Source organism: Taudactylus pleione, unplaced genomic scaffold (assembly GCF_031769625.1).
Source record: "Taudactylus pleione unplaced genomic scaffold, aTauple2 ptg000370l, whole genome shotgun sequence".
NCBI lineage: Eukaryota > Metazoa > Chordata > Amphibia > Anura > Myobatrachidae > Taudactylus > Taudactylus pleione.
In genome coordinates this window covers 524,790-544,113 of record NW_028284771.1, presented here as the reverse complement: position 1 = coordinate 544,113, position 19,324 = coordinate 524,790, and the positions used below count along the sequence as shown (strand labels likewise).

General features: G+C 43.2%; 1 protein-coding gene across 1 annotated transcript in view; it reads right to left on the bottom strand.

Moving 5' to 3' along the window:
- SLCO4C1 (solute carrier organic anion transporter family member 4C1) overlaps nt 1-17,470 on the bottom strand; it is a 113,624-nt gene extending 96,154 nt beyond the window's left edge. Inside the window, exon 1 of the mRNA XM_088444656.1 lies at nt 17,059-17,470. Coding sequence (XP_088300782.1) covers nt 17,059-17,470 — 412 coding nt within the window. The remainder of the gene's footprint in view (nt 1-17,058) is intronic.
- Nucleotides 17,471-19,324: the final 1,854 nt, after the last annotated feature.

The following is a 19,324-nucleotide window of genomic DNA, read 5'->3' as shown; positions in this document are numbered from 1 at the left end:
ACTCCAATCCTTGAGAACCCTCAACAGGCCATGTTTTGTGGATATCTGTCTGGAAGCAGGAGGGATAATTACTGACCGACAAAATAGATTAATTTGCCTGTGTATGATTAAAGAAATCCACAAACCATGACCAAAGAGGAGAAGCCGGTGGGAGGTGATTGGGGTGGGGCCAGGTGATTCGCGGAGAATTGTGGAGCTGCATGATAAGAATTTCTAAGGGCTGGCAATGCCTTTCAGCTGGGAGAAATTACAACCAAGATTTCTTTTCACACTGTGGGGCCGATTCATCTAGCCATGAATTAGCTGAAAATTGCTTAACATGGGTTAAGAACCTGCAGCCACAACTTTTTGCTATTCAGGCCCATATTCAATTAGTGTCGCACCCGCTATACTTTTTTGCCTGCCGGACTTTTTGCCTACATCGCGTATTTTAGCCGCGGAAACTTATTGTGCGATTCGCCCTATTCCATTCCAAAAAAACGCAAAAACAGAGATATGCATTGTCAGAACAGGCGAAAAGTGGTGTCAGAATCGGGGGGGAATTCAGCCTGAACCCCCCAAAAAGATGCAGAAACATTGACGATCAATGTAGTAGTGCCCGATTAGCCCTAATGAAACTGTTTGGGGTACTTAAGTTCGCACAATTGCCACTAATTAGCGTCTTTGAACAAGTGGTGAAGAATGGCATAAAGCAGTATTTTTAGGAGAAAATAAGTGGTCCTGTCAAATTTGGGGTACTTGAAAATGGGTGTAAGCATATTTAAAAGTTGCTAAAGTGAGGTTATAAGAAACGTAAAAAACACACCTTCAGCGAACACCTGCAATCAATAAAACACCTCCCCCATACTTGCAGACCCCCCCAAAAGTCTATTTCGCTAGTTTTTAAGTTTGTACCCCCACTTTGCCCACTTTTTCAAAGTGCTGTTTTGGGGTGTTCCTCAATTTTTTTAAGGTTTTTTTTGACGCAGTTATCCTTTGGGGGGCTGTCCCAAGGGTGCTGAGTGGTTTCCCCACCTTTGCACCCCAAAATAGCGATTTTGCACTTTTTTCGCCTATTACATTGCATTGCGTTTTCGCATAAGCGAAAAGTGTTTGCAATTGAATAAGGATTAAGTTTCCGACTGGCGAAAAGTCGCAATCGGCGATTATTTTTTGCGGATCTCGGCTTTTCGCTTCTAATTAAATACAGGCTTCAATTGGAAGTCTGTGATAACAGGAATCTCAATGGCAGTTACTGCGGTTTTTCTTTCACAGCTCCAGGTGAAAGTTAGGGAAAAATCCTTATGTTAAGGCAAAAATGATGAGACCTTGAGCCGGGTTCAAAGATGGATGCAATGCCGATATTTATGCAGATTGAGTAATAATTAGCCAATGCGCATGCTTGTAAGCCACACTGCGCACATGCAGCGCTTGCATTGCGAATACTGCTCACACAGAGGGTGCACTCCCAAAGTGACGGGTAGTCAGCATTTGGGGGAGGTAACGGGAGGTGGTTAGAGAAACGTAGGTGTGCCGGACCGTTTAAACACTGCTTTCTGGGCGTCCATAAATTAGCCACTGCGTTCTTGCTTGCAGCAAGAGAGCCCTCTGCGTGTCTGGAGACCCCCTATGACTTACTCAGAAGGCTGATGGCCGCCTGATCTATGTTCAATGTGTCCAATGTTTTCGGTTTTGTGCGTAAGCGTCAGATGCGAGATGATTTCAGTGGGCGTCTGTAAGTACGGGACAGAGCCATTAGCATATAACTGCGATCCGTGAGAGATTGCAGCTGTGATAGCATTTGCATCCATCTCTGAATCAGGACCATAGTGCAGTACCCCAGTGACACCACTCCCAATTAATAATAATGTATTTAGAGGTATTTAGATAGGAAAATATGGTCAATAAAGACAGATAATTTCAGGTGATTTTCTCTTAAAAGCAGAAAAAAGGGTTGAATGCTGTGGAGCATATACTGTATGTTGTCTTGGTGGGACAGGGGTTTCTAAACTTGCAGTTGGGAGTTGCTGGTGTTGCCTTTTTCAAATTTTTACAAACTTATACATACACACTTAGATATCGCTATAGAGACACTTTAATGTACACCAAAATGCTGTAGACATTTTTATTACACCCGCTGGCTCAACTTTTTTCATAATTTTTAAAAGTTACAAAAATAAAAATGACCATTTAACTCTAATACATTGTTTATGCCACTAACAGACTTCTACACTATCCTACTATGTTATTTGCCAGTTTTATAGGGGTTTATTGTGCTTTCCTTAATCTTTTATATTCTTCACATAGGTCCCACACTACAGAATTAACGTGCTCCATCTGCGATTTGCTGTTTCTAATTTGATGTTTCTAACTAAACTGCAAGGGAATGGGGAGCGGGCTTCATTACATTATCCCACGAAAAGCGTGCAATTCTTACCACGTGAGCACAAGGGACAGAACCTGTATCTCATTGAATTGGGTATGGATCCTAAAAATGTATTTCAATTGACACACACGCCTTGAGAAAGAAGCATATCATGTTTGTAATGTAAATTCTGCATCAGCCTTTATCTAATCTGTGGCTTTTGTATCACTGTATGGAAATCTCCTGTCATTGGTGTCACTGTCAGAGCTTTGCTTTCACCACAGCAGAGCAGCTGAAAAGAGAGTGTGGCCTCACTTTACCATCACTCTGGTGGGCTTGGAGATCTGAGGAAGTGCCCAGCACTCTCGTCATCTATTTACTATATACTTGCCTACTTTTAAAGTGTCCTTTTCAGAAGAAGCCCTGATAGGAGATGCAGCATATATCACTTTAGGGGTCGTGGCTGGACTCTCACGTCATTAGGTCCCATAACAGCAAAATACAGCAAATCGGGGGTCCGGGGAAGGGTGCAGTGATAATGTGATTCAATCCTTCTGAGGAAACTTTCCAGGAGAAATAGAGGGTCACAGTCACCTACCAAACTACCAACAGTCTCTCTATTCTGTCTGACTACAATATTCCTGAGACTAACTATGAGGGGAGACAGCTAAATTCTCTGTCAATTACACACGGAGCATTCTCTGTCAGCCCTCCAGAGTTGGAGCAATTAGAAGCAGAGTAGGATGTGCAGGTCTTCTGGTATATGGCAACCGCGCCATGTTCCCAGGGAATTTCTACTGCGTATGTGTAAATAAATAAATGTCTGCTCCCTTTTGAGGGCACGAGATAGGTATTTTAGGTCTGGGGACAAGGATGGGTATCGTGCTGCTAGGATAGATCTTAATAGGGGTATTAAGCGGGCTAAAGTAGCTAAAATGGAAGAAAATATTAATCTGAATGGTGACACTAGGAGCATGTGGCAATGTCTGCAGAGGCTCACTGATTACAAAGCTAAATCATTAGAGATTGGGAGTGTAGATAGTTCTTTGGCAGAGGCTCTACATGGGTTTTATTCACGATTTGACGGTAGTAGTAATTTTGATGTTCCCATATTTGATCAAAGAGTAGGGGAGTTGCCTTGGTGTTGCGCAAACCGGCTGTCCGTCAGTGTCTGCGTTCTGTAGACCCTAGGAAGGCAGCGGGTCCGGATGGCATCCTGGGTAAAGTCCTGAGGGAATGTAGTGATCAGTTAGCTGGGATTTTTATGGTTATATTTAATCTTTCTCTGTCTACTTGTTTTGACCAGAAGTGCTTTAAACTCACTACGATTGTCCCGAATCCTAAAAATGGACCTCCGAAATGCCTAAATGATTACCGCCCTATAGCGTTGACATCACTTTTGATGAAATGCTTTGTAAGGCTAGTACTGAGTCATGTAAAGACTCACTTTGTAGCAGGTTTTGACCCATGGTAGTTTGCTTTTAGGGCGAATCGTTCAACGCAGTATGCTATCCTAACTGTTTTGCACCAGGTGCAATTTCATTTAGAAACTAGGGATACCTATGCAAGGATTTTATTTGTAGATTTTAGCACAGCATTTAACACTATTGTACCTAGTGCTTTGATTACCAAGTTGTTTGGCTTAGGTTTAAATGGTTTTACTTGTAGATGGTTGCTAAGCTTTTTATCTAATAGACCCCAGGTGGTCAAGTTGGGAAAACCAGTTCCAAGGAGTTGGTGCTGAATGTTGGAGTCCCGCAGGGGTGTGTTTTGAGCCCAGCTCTGTATTCATTGTTCACCCAAGATTGTGTGTCCCAGTCTCGGTCTGTTAAGATCATTACATTTGCGGACAATACCACTATCGTTGGCTTTATAACTAACGGGGATGAACTTGCGTATAGAGCTGAGGTGGATAGAATGTTTGAGTGGAGCAGTGGTAACTGTCTCCTCCTAAACACGATGAAAACAAAGGAAATGATTATTGACTTTAGGAAATGTGGTACTCCTACAAAGGCCCCGGTGTGCCTAGGTGGTCTGACCATTGAAGTAGTACCCTCCTTTAAGTTGCTGGAGTTCTATATCTCGAATACTTTGTCATGGTCCCTAAATTCAGCCTTCTTGGTTAAGAAGGCACATCAATGTTTGTTCTTCTTGCGTCTTTTGAGATCTGCATGTGTGAGTAGGAGGACCCTCTTAAATTTTTATCGTAGCATCGTGGAAAGTGTTCTGACCTATGGTATTGTTGCTTGGTACGGGAACTGAACTGTGGCTGAACGGAGGGCGTTGAATAGGGTGGTTGGAACAGATAGTAGAATTATCGGAGTGGTGCTACCGCGCACACAGGAGATATATAGAAAAAAGGCTCTGAAAGAAAACTAGCTCTATCTTGGCTGATTGCAGTCATCCTAATCATGCTCTTTTTGAGAAATTGCCATCAAATAGGCGTTTTAGAGCTGTGCGCACTCGCACAAAGCGTTTGCATAATAGTTTCTTTCCTACAGCCGTGCGTATGTTAAATGGTTAACTCAAATTGTTATATGGTGTTGCATTATAGTGTAATTTGCTGCCTATTTTACTATGTGGTATATTGCTGTGTTGGTTTTTCGTTGACATCACTTGTGCTGCCAATGACAATAAAGTATTATTATTGTTAGTAAATCACAGTGATTTGTGCAGCGCCGCCAATGACGATGACACAGGACTCAAGAAAGGTGAGTATTAAACATGGGTGCAGGGTATGCGATGTGGGCCTCCCTGGATCTAAGGGCACGTGTTCACAACACACCCGGCCTGCACCCATTACAGATATGACATGGCACAGACATGTGTGGAAATTGTAGGCTAAACTAATGGGAAGGGAGTAGGACAACGTGGCCATGACACCCTTAAGGTGCCTACACACATGGCGAAATTTTACCCGATCTGGCCGATTCCGATGCATCGGAACGACAGATCGTGTAAAATATGTCCTAAACGTGAGTCCCCACTCATAATCACGATGCAGATGTGCATCCCCGCTGGTCGCACATTGCATCTTCAGATCTGCCGTGCTGTAGGGCAGATCTGACAATCTGGGATACGATGCACTGAACAAAAAGACTGGATGCACGATAGATCATTTGTTCATACACCAAATCATGTGCCAAATCGTGAGCAGGCATGCCGGGGAGCTGCCGGGGAGTTTCAAGGGAAATTGTACACCCCGTCGGATCGGCAGCACGTCGCCATGTGAGGGGGCACCTTTAGAGCCAGTGCCCAATTCCATGACATGATCATACCCCCATATAAAGTATAGTCCTCTGGCATCTGCCCTTACTACACATGTTCTTTATGTGTGTATTCACTACTTTTTTCTTACTATTTGGAAATAAGGCAGTAAGATAAAACCAGTGGGTATGTACCATTATGTTTCTATGCCTTGCTATTATCTGTTGCTTCAGTTTTGAGTTTTAGTTTCACTCCATTATAGGAAATGGTCTCACCATTGTTGTATATTGTCTTTTATTACAGTTGTTTTGTTTTCATGCTGCTGACATGTTTCAGCATCAAGTGCCCAGTCATTAAAATCTGGTAGCAAGAACAAAGCACTTTAATTAACATAACCAGTTTTGTAGCATATTAAAATGGCAGACATGTCAAGACCTGACTTGGCTTCTTTTAAATAGACTACATTTACAAAATGAATATTTTGCTTCTGATATCTGCATGTAATTTATCTTTAAAATGATGAAATTCATAATTATTTTATTACATCTATTGCAACATTTATTGTCAACTGTTAATTACTGTAGACAGGTAAGGTTGTTTTATTTCATGGCTTAACTGGAATGACATAATCATGTTTACAGTATTAGTACCGGGCTAGATTTCGGGATAACTAGATTTTCAAGTGAAACGCTCATCCTCCCCGCACCTAGTTAAATTGATGTTGTCTTTGAAACAGGGTAGAAGCATAGCAAACGTGTTTATGTCACATAACCAATAAATAAGATACTAATTTTAAAGTATGATCACACCATACACTTACGTTCTTAACAACCCCCCTCCCACCAATTAGCAGAGCCGTGGGATTTCCCATGCCAGATTTGTAATGTCTTCTTCCCAGTGTCAACAGCCACAGCCCAAATGCTGATTATATATGTAATACCCTGTTATGTGAGGTATTAGGTCTGATTGCTTTAAAATGTATAGGTGCGTGCGTACACACTGGGCGATAAAGTGGACGACTGAACGATAAACAATATCGTTATCGTTCAGTCGTTCACTATATCGTCCATTTTTTACACCAAAACAATGAACGATAACGACGATGCGCGTTCCCGCAGGTCGTTCGTCATTGTCGTTCATCGGGTAAACATGCAGGCCAACCTGGCGATATTGTCAGGTTGCTGCATGTTGGGGAATGGGGGATAGAGCCGGGCGCTGAACGATATAGTTAATTATATCGTTTAGCGGGTGTGCTCAATGACATGAACGACATTGAGCACACCCTGCCAGGGACACACTAGACGATATCGCTCAGGGAGCATATCGTCTAGTGTGTATGCTCCTTATGTGTATGTCATTACATAGATAGACATTTCCCAGCAGCCTCTGCAGCTGCTCATGATATCAGGAGCAGGTCACATGGTGAGTGTGGTTCGGCCAGTGACAGTTGAAAGCAAGCGGCAGTTATGAGGAAGCTGAGGTAACTGACCAGGAAGCCCGAGCTCCACGGCTGAGATAGGGAATTGGTACCCGAGTGAGGAGGGACTGTAGCCCCTGCCAGTTTCCGGGGGTGGTGCCTGGAGTGTAGGGAGGCAGTCAATGGAGATTTACAGCAGATTCACATAGACAAAGTTTCAGGGGCAGGGAAAGACCCATTAGTTTACCGGGGACCTGTGTGCAACAAGATTGCAGCTGATCTCATAAGGGGCCGTATTCAATTAGCGGCAAAAACGGACATCGTTTTCGCCCAAAGAACGGCGAAATTCTCGCTAAAAAACAGGTGAAAACGGCAACAGGCGAAAAAAAACTGGAGAAAAGTTTTCTCCATCCCAGACCAGGTGAAAAAGATGCTAAATCCCTATTTTTGGCTAAAAATGTGGGGATTTCTTTCAGAACCCTTTGGACACCCCCTTAATGATTATTTACCGTTGAAAAAAATCGTAAGTTGCGTACTTTGGCGAAAAACGGGCGCGCAAATTCTGTCCAGGAAAAAAAAAAATTAAAGATTTTTTTTCGCCAGTTGCCGTTTTCGCCTCTTTTTTTAGAAAAAATGTTGCCGTTTTTGCCGCTAATTGAATACGGCCCAAGGTCTGTAACTTTACCTCACACTGTACTCAGATCTATGTTTCTATCCCTCACTGCCCAGGCCGTAGCTGAATGAGAGCTTGCACAGACAGTAACTAAATGCAGCAGCACCTCTCAGGATTCCCCTTATTTTAGTCAGGACAGTGATTACCTCCATGGCAGGATAAGATGACATTTACACAGACATTTGTAATAAAGAAAAGCAGCAGCAGACATCTATAACTCGTCAGAGACAAGGAGACCCTACTGTAGCTACACAACATAATCCCCTCTCTTCTGTGTAGGGTGTAGGGTGGCCAATGGCAATATACAGTATTAACTGTTAAGTAATTCAGAGCTGACTGAGAACTAAAGGTGCATACACACTAGACGATATGCTCCCTGAGCGATATCGTCTAGTGTGTCCCCGGCAGTCGTTTATGACAATGAGCACAGCCGCTGAACGATATCATTAGCGATATCGTTCAGCGCCGAGCTCTCTCCCCCATTCCCTGACATGCAACAACCTGACGAGATTGTCAGGTTGGCCTGCATGTCGGCCCGATGAACGATGACGACGAACGACCCGCGGGAACGCGCGTCGTCGTCATCGTTCATCTTTTTTGTGTTAAAAATGGACGATAAAGTGGACGACTGAACGATAACGATATCGTTATCGTTCAGTCGTCCACTTTAATCGCCCAGTGTGTACGCAGCTTTAGATGTTTAGTCAGAGTGAGTCACCTGTGGCAGTATAGCCCTTCATCATCTACATTGTCTACTAAATCAATAGGTCCTACTGAAGCTAGTTGTATAAGTACATCTAAATGGCCATTCTTTCGATGGTGCACTTATTACTCAGTACCCGGGTTCTTATATAAAATCCTTTGTATAATGAAGTGTGTTTTATTTGCAAGTTGCAAATTACCACTCCTAGACCCAGAAAGGGCACAGTATAAAATATGTACAAAGCAGAGAAAAATCCTATTCAATACCTAAGGAACATGGGATCTGAACTTAGGGCTTGAATCACGCTGAATCACGTTAGTACACGCTAGTGTACTGATGAATGCAGATTCCCGATGTTTGGAAAGCTGTGCAGAACGGGTCCACGAGGCCACACGCGTAATGGCAGCAGACTGTCAGTGATTGACAGTCTGCTGCCGTTTGTGGGCGGGCAGGGGGCGGCGGAGGGAAGAAGCCAGGGACTCTCTCGGCTGACGGAGATTTGCTGGCCTCTTCCCCTAAACTGCAGTGGCCGGCTGCGTGGACCCCATGGGTCACCGCAGCCTCCGACAGTACGCTGATTAACCGATGGTGTGTCGGACAATGCAGCTCGGTTAAGTAATGCACAGGAAGCGTGATGCCTCATGCTGCATTACCATATCTGCAAGGATCACAATTGCAAAGCTGTCTGCGTGCATACATCACATATTTATAGCCTGCGTGCATACATCATATATCTATAGCCTGCGTGCATACATCATATATATATATATATATATATATATATACATATATATATATATAGCCTGCGTGCATGCATCATATATCTATAGCCTGCGTGCATACATCACATATCTATAGCCTGCGTGCAGCTTTGCAATTACGATCCTTACAGAATCAGGCCCTTAGTGAACATTCTCAAGGGAGCTATTTTTTCTTTTTTCTTAAAGGAAAATGAGCAGTTTGATTATATTATTACTATTATTAATTATTATTATTATTATTATTATTATTATTATTATTTCTGTCACAACAGGTGCATTTCATGTAGATAAAATCCCCAAACAGCACCATGAAATTGATGCACTTAAGAGAAAAGACCCCAAAACTTTTAGTTTAGAACTAATAAATGTGAAATCCAGAATAAATGAAACCAAACTGAAATAAAATCTGAGAAAAATAAAATACAGTTTAATATTGTAGAAAAACTACAAGGGAACATGTATATGGGTGTTCACACACGCACGCACGCAAGCACGCACGCTCACATATACGGCGCAGGCCGCCCTGCAAACACATGTCACGTATCGCACAACTTAATTTTTGCATTTTGTTTTTTAAGAAAAACAACATGCCATGCTTATCAATGTGCCCATCATACTCTGATATCATAATGTGTAACAAAGACTCGGACAGCATACAATAATAAGGAACAAAATGAAGTGAAATACGTCAACAGCCATTGCATGTTTGGAAATGGGAAAGTGGCTCAGAGGAGGTCTAAAACGGGTCCTTTACCAGTGATATTGGAAAGTAATCTTTGCAGAGATTGAGAGACTCAGTCACACACAGATATACAAGTGTCGCATATCAAATTAATTAGCAGAGTCACCTGGTGCGTCTTAGTCACATCAGCATTTTCCTCAAAAAAGACTCCCGACACTAGCAGAGTTGCACGTTACCTGGCGGCTCACTCACGCCAGACATATCACGCTGCATGGTGTACAGAGGCTAGGTGAGCAAGGACACATCTGTACATCAGGCGCCCGTTTCCCCAAACTGACAGGAACTGCCGGTCTAAAAGGAGGATCAGCAGCCAACAATGACTGACAATCTGTCATGGAATCTGTGAAATTCTTCACATGTGAAAAATCGCTGATTTACTAATCATGATCATATTTTGATCAGCACAGGAAGATGGGCCCCCCTCAGCTCTGGGCCCCATAGCAGCTGCACCCTCTGCTCCTATGGTAGTTATGCCCATAGCAAGGACACATCTGTATGAGCAGGCCCGCCAAGAGCCGTGGCGGGCCCCGGTAATAGGGGCCGTGGCCTAATAGCGGGAGGCGTGGCCATGCCCCCTTGCCAGTAGAAAAAAAAAAAGATTTGCAGCGGCGCTGAGCGCTTGGGAGGAGGGGCGCTCTGAGCCCCCTCAGCCCGACGCAAAGCCACGGGGGGCGCGATCAGTGTGATCGCTCCCCCCGCACAGGCATAGGAGACTGCTGTGGCTGCTCCTCAGCAGCCACGAGCTGTCTCCAACTGCAACTCAGCACACGTTGTGTGCTGGGCTGCTCTGAGGGGGGGCGGCACCGGACCCGGGCCCCCGCGGGGCCCCTCAGAAAGCCCGGGCCCGGGTAATCTGTACCCGCTCCCCCCCGTCTCGGCGCCCCTGTGTATGAGAGACCCTCATTGCCCGCCACTGCTACCATCACCACTAATTAGCTAACATAGGGGCCATCTGGCACCTGATAATTAAGTATCACGTACGATGGATATATAATTACCGAGATATTCAATATTTAATATTGCTCCAAAAAGCAGCTGTCCCACGTTCAGTAACACTGCTACTGCTGTTACTACTTCGGAGACTACCCGGCTGACTATGCATGCGTGACCTGAAAGGTCGCAGTGTCTGGAGGCGGCGGAGGGATCCGCCTGGTTCTGCTTTGATCACTCTTCACAATCCTGGATCTCCTTCCCATAGGAAGGAGTGGGGCGCTGACAATCAGCACAATCTCAAGATGCCGTTGATTCTCGGAAGCAAACCCAGAAAACTTTCAGTTTTCGGAGATTGTTGAATATTAGGCGGCCCTATCGATGCCTTAATAATGAATAGCCATGTTACTTAAAACATGCGGACTAGCGTTTTCGTGATGATGAATAGGTCCCATATTTGATTGAATTTTTCCCTTGAAAAATATATAATATTTTACATTAATTAAAGCTGTTCATCCCGGCTAGTGTTGCCATAGAAACTGTAAACAGATGTGCAAGTATAGTGAAAAATACCGCAACCAAAATAATAAAAGAAGGACAAGAACAGACCCAGTTCTTGTCCTTCTTTTATTATTTTGGTTATTGTCTGAATTATTGTCCTGCTGGTTGGGTGGTGCTGAGCTGGGTGTTCCTCCAGGTCGGTATCCGGTCATTAGGTCTACATTGTCTAGATAGACAATGTTTGGGTAGACTATGGGAGATAGACAGGCAATAGATAGACAGGGACTGAAGGTCGACAGGGTCTGAAGGTCGACACACTGAAGGTCGACTATTAACAAGGTTGACAGGGACTGAAGGTTGACAGGGTCAGAAGGTCGACACACTAAAGGTCGAATGGTAACAAGGTCGACAGGTATGAAGGCCGACAGTCAGTAGGTCGACAGGGACTGAAGGTTGACAGGGTCCACTTCGGGACCACGGTAGTTGGGGTATTTTAAGGTGTATGAAAACCACCTCACAGTGAGGTGGCTTTCATACACCTTAAAACACTCCAACTACCGTGGTCCCGAAGTTGCTAGATACGGACAGCAGCCGAGCCACGAGTCAGCAGTGGCTGCTCTCTGGATCACGTAAACCTTCAAACTAAATAATTAGAAGGACACAGGTTATATAACCTTTTTTGCATGCATGCTCCTCCTTTCTTCTATATATGAAAAAATTACCCTCCACCATACCGGTATCCCCAGAATCTATGAGGCATAATCTTCTGTTTGTGTGATATCGAATTACAATGCTAACTGTGATAAATGCTTGAATTATCAACATCTACACCGGACTATACGTATTTAATTGTTTCATTTATTTTTTCTGGACATTACAAACATTTAAACCAACTCTATACCGGGAGAAAAAAAATTATATTTTTTTCAAAAAATGAAATACCAACTTTGCGGTCCACATCACATTCAGCTGGATATCATGTCCTGATTCTGTTCTACAATAGCACTATCAGTCCCTGTTGTGGGTTACATTTCTTATGCGCATATTGTTTCATATCACTAAGAACATTAGTGGTGGTAACTTTCTTTTAGTATTATTGTTTGTAGTTTTGATAATTTTTTAATACTAAGCATCTTGTAACACTGAACTCAAATTGTATATTGTTATGTTCACAGGTATTTTCAGCACATTCTGATCAATTAGATATACACGTATCCAGTATATTTTTACTATTCTTACATGGTCTTATTCTGAATTGTTTTAAATATATGTTTTCTAATTCATTTATATTAGATTTTATTTAATTTTATCCTTTTTTGTTTTTTTGTTATATATTGCAATAAATGTATTTATTTTCTGACTAGCGCCTATATATGCTTTGTTTTTATGCTTTCTAGTCTATGGGAATCCAGCAAATTTCCCATCTATATAAAGGCTGCTGTCATATGTATGGTATTATTACAGATTGATATTGATTGAGGTTTAAATACCCTCTTTATAGGTTAGCGCCCTTACGTATTAGTTTGAGCTTCAGTACCTGTCGACCTTGTTACCAGTCGACCTTTAGTGTGTCGACCTTCAGACCCTGTCGACCTTCAGTCCCTGTCTATCTATTGCCTGTCTATCGTCCATTGTCTACCCAAACATTGTCTATCTAGACAATGTAGACCTTATGATCTACACCCTCTGTCTGCTATTTAACCTGGCTCTCCCCTCCTGTACTTGTGTATTGTAGCCGGTGTGTCCCATGTTCCAGAATCGCAAGCTTTCCCCATGCATTCCTCTGCTACCTGATTGTCCCGCTCTTGCTCCTGGGGCTGCACTCAGGCTGGGCTGTGGATGTGTCCAGCTGTGGGACTTAAAAGTGGAGTGCCGGTGGGCGAGCGCTCTGAACTCACAAGGAGCCCATCCAACAGCCTGGCGGAGATGACAACAATAAAAGTAAACTTGAATATAATTTATATATTTAATAGCATTATACATGGGGCAGCAGGGGATAGTCTGAAGTGACACGGCATATGCCACGGTGACCCCTTCTATCACTTTCTCTCCCCATACTACTGTATGGGGAAGCAATGTGTATACTTAGCAGGGGCACCACTGGGGATAGCTCAGATTTCTCAAGGTGACCCTTTCTATGAATAAGAGGAAGCAGTGAAAAACCCTGTTATCACTGATAAAGGGCTTTTCACTGCTACAATAATAGACCCCTTGGCACATAGCTCATTAAAAAATATTGGGGTCTATTCATCGAGCAGTGAAAAATCCTGTTTAGCTGAAAACAGGGCTTTTCACTGCTTCGGCAATTCATGCAGGGAGTTACCGTGGAGAAGGTTATTCCTACTCCAGCTGCACCCCCGCTTCATACTTTTGTATGATGAGTACAATTCTTAAAGGAACAAGAAAGATCATCTTTACGTTCCTCTGCTGCATACAGATTCGCCATCTGAGGATGGCATAATATGTACAGCAAGCCGAACAGAGCAAGGAGGTTGCTGTCTGTCCATCACCCGGCGCTGGCTCCACCCCCTTTTGCCCAGCGTCCTTTGCAACAGATCTGACCTGACCTGCTGCTCTAGCACGCCGGCACATGCGCAGTGAGAATACAGACATACAGTATCAGGCTCCTTATATGTCTGTATTCTCACTGCGTCCAGGATCGCTGAGGGGCCGGATACCGCAGGAAGAGGTCAGACAAGTAAGTCTACATGAATGGCTACTAAACATCACTTTATATCACATATAGTGATATTTTTCAGTAGCCACATCATGTTCTACATGAATACACCACATTCTTATCAAAATTGGGGACTGCAGATGATGCTCAGTCAAGCAAGTGAAGTGGTATTGTTTAGTTTCTTTCAAGCGTCAAAACAATAAGACATAAGTCCTTTCCATACCAATCACAGACACTAATGTTGAGAAGCTGATTGTCTCCCTGACAATCAAATGCACAGTACAACTTCTCTTGATTGCAGTGTTCAGTTCATTCCATTTTAGACGTCACTAACAACTTTGGCATAGTCTAATTAATCTTTGTAATGATAAGGTAACTCTTCTTATAACTATTTATTTATTAACATTTACTTATATTGTTTCAGCTTATTCTGTTCTGTAGTTAACATACTATTGTTAAAACATGTAAGTTCCACTGTCATAGAGCTAACCAAGGGGTCTATTTATAAATGGAATTATTTTTCTCCAGATATACTACACAGAATAGTGGGAGGAAATCACAGATGTCTCTGCCTTTATGGTGCGCTTTTCATATCCCTGGAGCCCCCATAGTGTGCAATGCAGATTGTGCATGCCCGCAATTTATAAAGATCTTGGGGATGATTCAGAGGTGCACGTAGTATCAGTGCTGCATGCAAGCGGATGATGTTTCCAGTCTGCGGATGCATATGAATCGCACTTCGCGTGCATCTCGATGGTTACTGCTCTAAGTCGTAGAACTAATTTGGACGCCAGAGCTGGGGATTTCAGTGTGCATTCCTGGGAGTTAGCATGAGGGTGATTAGCCAGATGCAGGCGTGTCGCGCCTAAAGATGCGGTTGCACTGACACTCTCGCCCTTGTTCAGATGGACATTCTGCGCCTCCAATAGGGCTGGTGCAATCTCCGATGGTCGCACCAATGGAGCCTTTTAATATGCACAGAGAGGGATGAGCACCGCAGCTGGTGGGCGTCTCAGTAAGAAGGCCATCGGCTGCGGCATTAGCATAAAGACGCAGCAGCTACTGTAAGGCAAAAGAAGCAGTCGAGGCTGCAACTGCGTCCATCTTTGAATTATGCCCCTTATATTTTGCTTAAAACATAACGCCATCTCTGGATGGCGTTAATCTTACCATAAGTGCTTGTGAAGTCTGCCCCGTCTTCACATTATTCAAAGTCTTTACCCTGAATGCGCAGCTTTACGGCTCGTGCCGTCTGAAATGAACTGATTTATTTTGCACATGCAGGAGCACATAAGGCCATGCATGCACAGCCCGAAATTAGCTACCCTGTTTAATGCCCATGCGTGCCCCAGCCAGCTCGCACATGCACAATGCACAAAGAAGGAGACCATTGCTTCACAATATGCTGAAGTTGGGTGGGTGACCAGGCTGTCACAGGTTTATACAGGATCACTACAGTACAGAAAAAGTCAAAGCTTGAAAAATGGCAAAATGTGCAGCTACTTTACAGACAAAAATGTGTGATTTTATAATATAATATAACCCAAACAGTTCTCTTCACCCATGTTTCAGCATGTGAACGATAGCCGCTGTTCATCTATTGCACAGCAATGCAGGACCTACTATCATTACACAAACAAGTGATGATAATAAAGGCCATGGCTGTAGAATATTCCAATGCTTTATATAATACAGTATATATTAATTATTAAGACTATATTCACTCAGCATCTCTGGGATCTTCTATCCAGTTAACATGACAAGATACTGAACATAAACAAACCCCCGTCTCAGTGCCCCCAAAGTGTCCCAAAATCAAAGCCAGATAGATAAATATTTAACTATTTCATATAATCACCTGCAAATAGCTTCAGTGATTTGCAGGGATCACGCAAATGTTATACTTTTATTAACTTCTAAAATGTAATTTATTGCAACGTAAGACAATTTTTCATATCTACAGTTCTTCCCTAGAATATATATAGGTACTTCCGTATCTTTGCGGCCCCCTGTTTACGCTACTTACGTATCTTCACTATTCAGTGAAGATACGTAAGTAGCGTAAACTTGAGGAAATACCATTCGCCCCCTTGCGGGCTCGTTTCGCCTGCCACGCTGCAGGCACGGTGGCTCACTTTGCTTGCCACATGGATTTATTCCCCCCCCATGCCCACTTGGATGGTAGGGAATGACGTTGGATGGTAGGGAATGACGTTAGACATTAGCGTAAAGATGAGTCAGTGTCCATTGTATTTCCAGTGTATTTCCTGGTTACGCTACTTACACCAGGGGGCCGCAAAGATACGGAAGTACCTATATCTATATATATATATATATATATATATATAAAGAGAACAAGTATAGCACACTCGCAATGAATGGTAGGTGGTGGGAGCTCAGTCATAGATAAATCATAGCAGCATCTCCATAAAAAGGAACGACCAGCACACCTTCATATAAATGCAAAGTATTCTGTATTGTGCAAATCAGCTTCCAAAAAGGTACCTTCACTCACATATTAAAATCATGGCTCCATATGTTCCCTGTGAAGCCTGTTAAGTATAAGCTTTTTTTCCACTATGCACTTTAATATGTGACTGAAGGTACCTTTTTGGAAGCTGACATGCTTTACTTAAACATACACAATACAGAATACTTTACATTTATATGAAAGTGTGCTGGTCGTTCCTTTTTATGGAGATGCTGCTATATATATATATTTATATATATATATATATATATATATATATATTTAGTAGAGATATATATATATATATATATATAATATATACAAAGCTTAGTGTCGATGCATTAAAAATTAAATGTACAGACAGCTAAATAAATAGGAAACACCTTGCTATACCCCACTATATAAAAGAACTTGGAAGTTTGCTGTCAAATATTATTTAGTGATACTGTTGTTTGTATTCGTTCAGTATCATACCTGTAATACATGTATTGTCCCTTTGTTTACACTTAGTAAAGTTGGCAGTTATTGTGGTTTTGTGCAGTATTGCGCTATGTACTGAAAAGTTTGCATGAAGGCTGCAGATATGAGAATGAATCTGGAATCCGGGGAGGAATGCCCTGAGTGCTCACTCACCTTGCATAACTGCCAGCATACTGTACATTACTAAATATCCTTTAGGGTTGTTACAGCACTGCAGGAACCTTGGTGTAAAACTTCCCCATCCATAGGGTCCCTCTTTGAACTCCTCTTGGTTGTCTTGTGCTGGGTCCTCTTTCACCACAACTTTCCCATTATCAACTTGTTTCAGCCCCACTTCAGAAAGAGAGGTGAAAGCAGGGTTGTCTATACCTTCATCCATGATATAGACCTCACAGACCTTCCTGGGGGCAGAGGGTCTCAGCAGGTTTTTGGAAGATCGGTGGCTTGGCAGCAGCTCCTCAGAGAAGTTATCTGTACATGATGCAGCTGTCCCTTTCCTGCTACTGCTGCTGCTGGGTATGTGAAGCAAGACCAGATGATCTCTGTCAGACATGAGTTGTGTCATATAAAGGTGGGGAAACCTTATTATTTTTTTTTATTTTTTTTCAGTTCGCTTTCCTGGCTGCAGTTTGGGGTGAGTGCACCTGCCAGCAAAACCACTCCTCTCCCCCGTACACACACCTCTCCCCCTCCCTCCAGTGCCTCCCTGCCTGGCAGCATGAATAAGCACCTGGCAGCCAGACCACACCTCTCCCCATGACAGTACACACACCTCTCCCCATGACAGTACACACTCCCTCCTTCCTGTGCCTCCTAGCCCCTACCTAGCAGCATGGATCATCTAGCAGGCTGAGCCAGCTCTACCTGCCTGTCCCCCTACCTAGTGTGCATCTCCTGCTGCTGATTTCTGAATACTGTGACAGGCTGCCTATATCTGCAATGTCCCTTTTCTAGTATATTTTGTTTTTTGCAAAACAAGCTGAAGTTATGCATACAGGTTGAGTCTCCCATATCCAAAATGCTTGGGACCAGGGGAATTTGGATATTGGAATATTCCGTATTTTGGAATATTTGCATACTATAATTATATATCTTGAGAAAAGGACCCAAATCTAAACACAGAATGCATTTATGTGTTATATACACCTTATACACACAGCCTGCAGGTCATTTTATACAATATTTTAAAAAATGTTGTGGCTCAAACAAAATTTGTGTACATACATGAAATTAATTTATGTTTCATATACACCTTATACAGAATGCCTGAAGGTATTTTTTTATACAATATTTTTAATAAGGTTGTGCCTTAAACAAGTTTGTGTACATTAAACCATCAAAAATCAAAGGTTTCACTATCTCAGTCATGCTAAAAAACAATCCGTATTTCGGAATATTCCGTATTTCGGAATATTTGGATATGGGAGACTCAACCTGTATCTCATTTTACACCTCCTTTGCCTTTGACGTTCATGTGACTTCCACCTATTAATTATTGACACTATTTTATTCCCATAAGCAAAGATCACACTGTCTTAACTCCACTGGTTCTGTGCAACTCTACAGAGGGTTACTATTAGGGGTGAGCGGGTTCGGATTTCTGAAATCCGAACCCCCCCGAGCCCCCCCGATCCGAGTCCGATCCGAGTCAGGCTCGACTTTTCCCGCCTGACTCGGATCTGACATCGAGGCAAAACGTCATCATCCCGCCTTCCGAGTCTCGCGGGTTTTGGATCCTATATAAGGTACCCGCGTCGGCGCCATTTTCTCACTCGGCTGTGGACAGTGAAGAGGGAGGGTGGGAGTTAGTGCTGTGTAGTGTAGTGTAGTGTAGTGCTGCTGTTGTCCACTACTTCAAAGTCCATAGGGGCTGGCTGTGTTGTGCTGTGCTGCTGTTGTTAATAGGGGCTGTGTCCACTACTTCAAAGTCCATAGGGGCTGGCTGGACTGTGTTGTGCAGTCAGTTCCAAAGTCCTGTGCAGTGTCCCAGTCCTAAAGGGGTGCTGTAGTGTTGTCCAGGGGGTGCTCTGTCCATAAGGGGTGCTCCCCCCAAGTGCTAAAAAAATAATATATTTTCTGTGTTTGTGAATTGTGTGCGCAGTAGCCGCACGTGCATCAACAAAGTAGTGCCAAGCGTGCGCCTGTGTCATAAGTAAAGGGCCGGCTGGCTTGACCGTTAAGGGTGCTGTAACCCCCGAAAGTACACTCCAGTCCAAACCAAAAAAAAAATTATTTTCTGTGTTTGTGAATTGTGTGCGCAGTAGCCGCACGTGCATCAACAAAGTAGTGCCAAGCGTGCGCCTGTGTCATAAGTAAAGGGCCGGCTGGCTTGAGCGTTAAGGGTGCTGTAACCCCCGAAAGTACACTCCAGTCCAAACCTAAAAAAAAATTATTTTCTGTGTTTGTGAATTGTGTGCGC